This window comes from Castanea sativa, chromosome 5, assembly GCF_040712315.1.
Source record: "Castanea sativa cultivar Marrone di Chiusa Pesio chromosome 5, ASM4071231v1".
NCBI lineage: Eukaryota > Viridiplantae > Streptophyta > Magnoliopsida > Fagales > Fagaceae > Castanea > Castanea sativa.
The window spans coordinates 70,173,888-70,177,531 of NC_134017.1; the positions used below are offsets into that span (position 1 = coordinate 70,173,888).

General features: G+C 37.7%; 1 protein-coding gene across 1 annotated transcript; it reads right to left on the minus strand.

The window, feature by feature from the left end:
* Positions 1–569: 569 nt before the first annotated feature.
* On the minus strand, positions 570–2,306 carry LOC142636784 (polyubiquitin 3). The gene is made up of 2 exons (XM_075811081.1): positions 2,217–2,306; positions 570–1,668 (listed from the first exon to the last, which is right to left on the minus strand). The coding sequence occupies exon 2, from the start codon at positions 1,666–1,668 to the stop codon at positions 748–750; it is 921 nt and encodes a 306-aa protein (XP_075667196.1). The 5' UTR covers positions 2,217–2,306; the 3' UTR covers positions 570–747.
* Positions 2,307–3,644: the final 1,338 nt, after the last annotated feature.

Sequence of the window (3,644 nt, forward strand, 5' to 3'; positions counted from 1 at the left end):
CTTTTAAACGCATATATAATTCTGTAAAATAATTTTTAAACATATAAATAATTCTGTAAAACCCAAATTTATATTAAAATCTATTAAAATCTATGTTAAAGAAGTTTTGTGAATTCGTAAACAGTATCCATAAAACCTACAACAGACCACAAGAATTGGGCAAAACGCCCCATCCAAAACACAAGCGGCTTATTGCTGAAATTTTTAATTTTTAAATGTGTCACAAGACCGTAAAATTCAGTTTTAAAATTATTTTTGCTGAAAAAAAAGTCCAAGTAGTTTTGAAAACAGTGCACGGAACATTTTTTACTGCAATAATTTCCGCAAGCGATATTCAAACAAATCCTGTATTCCTAATTTTTCAAGACAAGACAAACGTATGAACCACGACTATGAATTTCACCTCCATAAGCTAACTTCAAACAATCAAACCCAGTCTCAACTATTGTTCCAGGAGTTCTAAGAAAAATCAATTGGTTTTCTTCTCTACCAATTATGCCTGTGATTGAAAACCAAAGGCACCTGAACATGGAGGTATTATCAAGCACACAATTCATAGCACAATATACTTAAAAACATAGCAACAGCATCAAATTTATTTAAAAGCCACATCAGGGCCATAGACATAATAATATAAATATAAAAGGAGTTTTCAATGTTTCCACCATTAAAGCAGAAACAATTAAACAGAACCATAAATCATAAAACCATAATTTTCAGTCATAAAAAGCAGGGCTTTTTCACTCCTCAGAAGGCACCACCACGGAGACGGAGGACGAGGTGAAGGGTGGACTCCTTCTGAATGTTGTAGTCAGCAAGGGTGCGGCCATCCTCCAGCTGCTTTCCAGCAAAGATCAACCTCTGCTGGTCTGGTGGGATCCCCTCCTTGTCCTGGATCTTCGCCTTCACGTTGTCAATGGTATCCGAACTCTCCACCTCCAAAGTGATGGTCTTTCCAGTCAAGGTCTTGACAAAGATCTGCATACCACCACGGAGACGGAGGACAAGGTGAAGGGTTGATTCCTTCTGGATGTTGTAGTCGGCAAGGGTGCGCCCGTCCTCGAGCTGCTTCCCGGCGAAGATCAACCTCTGCTGGTCTGGTGGGATGCCCTCCTTGTCCTGGATTTTAGCCTTCACGTTGTCGATGGTGTCGGAGCTCTCGACCTCCAAGGTGATGGTTTTGCCAGTGAGGGTCTTGACGAAGATCTGCATGCCACCGCGGAGCCGGAGGACGAGGTGGAGTGTGGACTCCTTCTGGATGTTGTAGTCGGCAAGTGTGCGGCCGTCCTCGAGCTGCTTTCCGGCGAAGATCAGCCTCTGCTGGTCTGGTGGGATCCCTTCCTTGTCCTGGATCTTGGCCTTGACGTTGTCGATGGTGTCGGAGCTCTCGACCTCGAGGGTGATGGTCTTTCCCGTCAAGGTCTTGACGAAGATCTGCATGCCACCGCGGAGACGGAGGACGAGATGGAGGGTGCTTTCCTTCTGAATGTTGTAGTCGGCGAGGGTGCGGCCGTCCTCGAGTTGCTTTCCGGCGAAGATCAGCCTTTGCTGGTCTGGGGGGATTCCTTCCTTGTCTTGGATCTTGGCCTTGACGTTGTCGATGGTGTCTGAGCTCTCGACCTCGAGAGTGATGGTCTTGCCGGTCAGGGTTTTCACGAAGATTTGCATCTATCAAAAAACAACAATAGCGATATGAGATTACGAGACGACGCTGTTTAAGATTTCATGAAGCTCAATATTATTTTTTTTTTTTCCAGATTCAACAGATCAGGATCACATAAATCAAAAGCGATATATAGAGACAAATATAGATTTTATAATTTTTTTTTTCTCATTTTCCCAACAGATCTAACGAAATTTTTTTTTAATTTTTAAAGATCTGTCCAAATTAACTAGATTTGAGCACAAGATAGCACCGATTACCATATGGCTTTTACAGTATTGATAGATCTATAATCTGCCTATGCTTTTCACTGCTTTATGGCTTAAGATAAAGTCCACTAATATATATAATCAAATTCCACGAATTTCCGTATAAATCCCACAGATCCATAATTGCTTTGATGATTATTTACGTTTGGATTTCCCAAATATATATATATATATATGTATATAAATCTTAATACAGGGAAATTTACTATGCATTTCCTACCAATCAAGAAGAGAAATAGAAAAAGGACTGGAAGAATAAATAAAAGAAAGAAAATGAAAGATACCTTGAGAGAGTTTTGATTTTTTGCTTCACAAAAATAATAATGGATTGAATCTGAACGATGAAACAACGGAGGAGTTGGGCTTGCTTTATAGGAATAAAGTTGAAGAGTTGGGCACGGAAATTGAGGGACCCGTGACTAAGAGGATGAATTAGGTGATGACACGTGTCCTGTATGAGTTGTCGGGCACTAGCGTACACGGCAAGTTGGAATCCGATGATTTCGAGGTAATTTATTTATTTGTTTAACGACGTCAATGACGTATCGTATTGATGGGTTTAGCGGTAGTTGACGGCGGTAATGACGGAGTTATCTATGAGGGACAGAGAAGTCAGTGTCATTGGGCCGGCGAGGTTTGTATTGTATTTGTATATTTTGCAAGTGGGTTTTGTTTATTTCTCTTGGGCTCCACTAGGAGTTGTTGGGGAGCTATAAATATTCCTAGGCCATCCAACCACTCCTCACAGGTCAAGCCTTCTTTTATTATTTATTTATTTTTATATTAGAGATAATATAGAATCTCGATTATAAACATTTTTGTTGTAATGCATGAATTTTATGTTTTTTTTTTAAGAAGAAATTAGACTGGTTGAGTTAACTAATATTCAAGTTTTATTTTTATTATTTATTTGAATGGGTGAGGAGGAGAAAGAATGGGGTTATGGACATAACATTTTTAACAACAAAATTTAAGCCACAAGTAAAAATATATATATATATATATATATATATATATTAATGACAGACCCAAATAAAAAGCGATAATAATTTCCTACCAAAATGTTACTATGAAAGTACTATATCTATAGCACTACTCGCGATGAAATTATTACATCCTCAGAGCACAGATGTGATAATTTTTCAAGAAGGGAAGGGAATAAAGAGAAGTCAATAATATTTGTACTCACCAAATTTCAAGTTTAAAAATCATCAATCAAAATAGTTTTCACAAATTTATTTTGTATTGATGAATAAGTAGTTATAATTCTCTATTAGGCAAATTATAACTTACTCGCCTGTAGTTTGACCCAAATTTAAATTATCTATCTGTAATTTGAAATTTGACATTTTACCCACTTGAAGTTAGTTCAGTTAGTGTTTCATAATCCACCTTCATTAAAAATAGGGTTAAGTATGTAATATTGATCCACTTTTATGTCTCTCCCTTCCCAAAAAAAAAAAAATATATATATACACACACACACACACACACACACACACACACACAAAAAAGTAAGATAAAAACAAGATAAAAAAGGAAGGGTTTCAATTTTCGCTTACACCAAAAACTGATTATTATCTTTGATGATGTGAAGAAAATCAGTAGGCTGAATGTTTCGGACTTGAAAAGACTACTAGCTCTCTTGGTGGTCTGAAAAAGAAAGAAGAACAATCAAAGTTGACTGGGGTTGCCGGCTAAGAACTCTCCGA

Bases quoted from the DNA above. Each gene is read 5' to 3' on its own strand.
- LOC142636784 (XM_075811081.1), bottom strand. From the start codon at position 1,668: ATGCAAATCTTCGTGAAAACCCTGACCGGCAAGACCATCACTCTCGAG.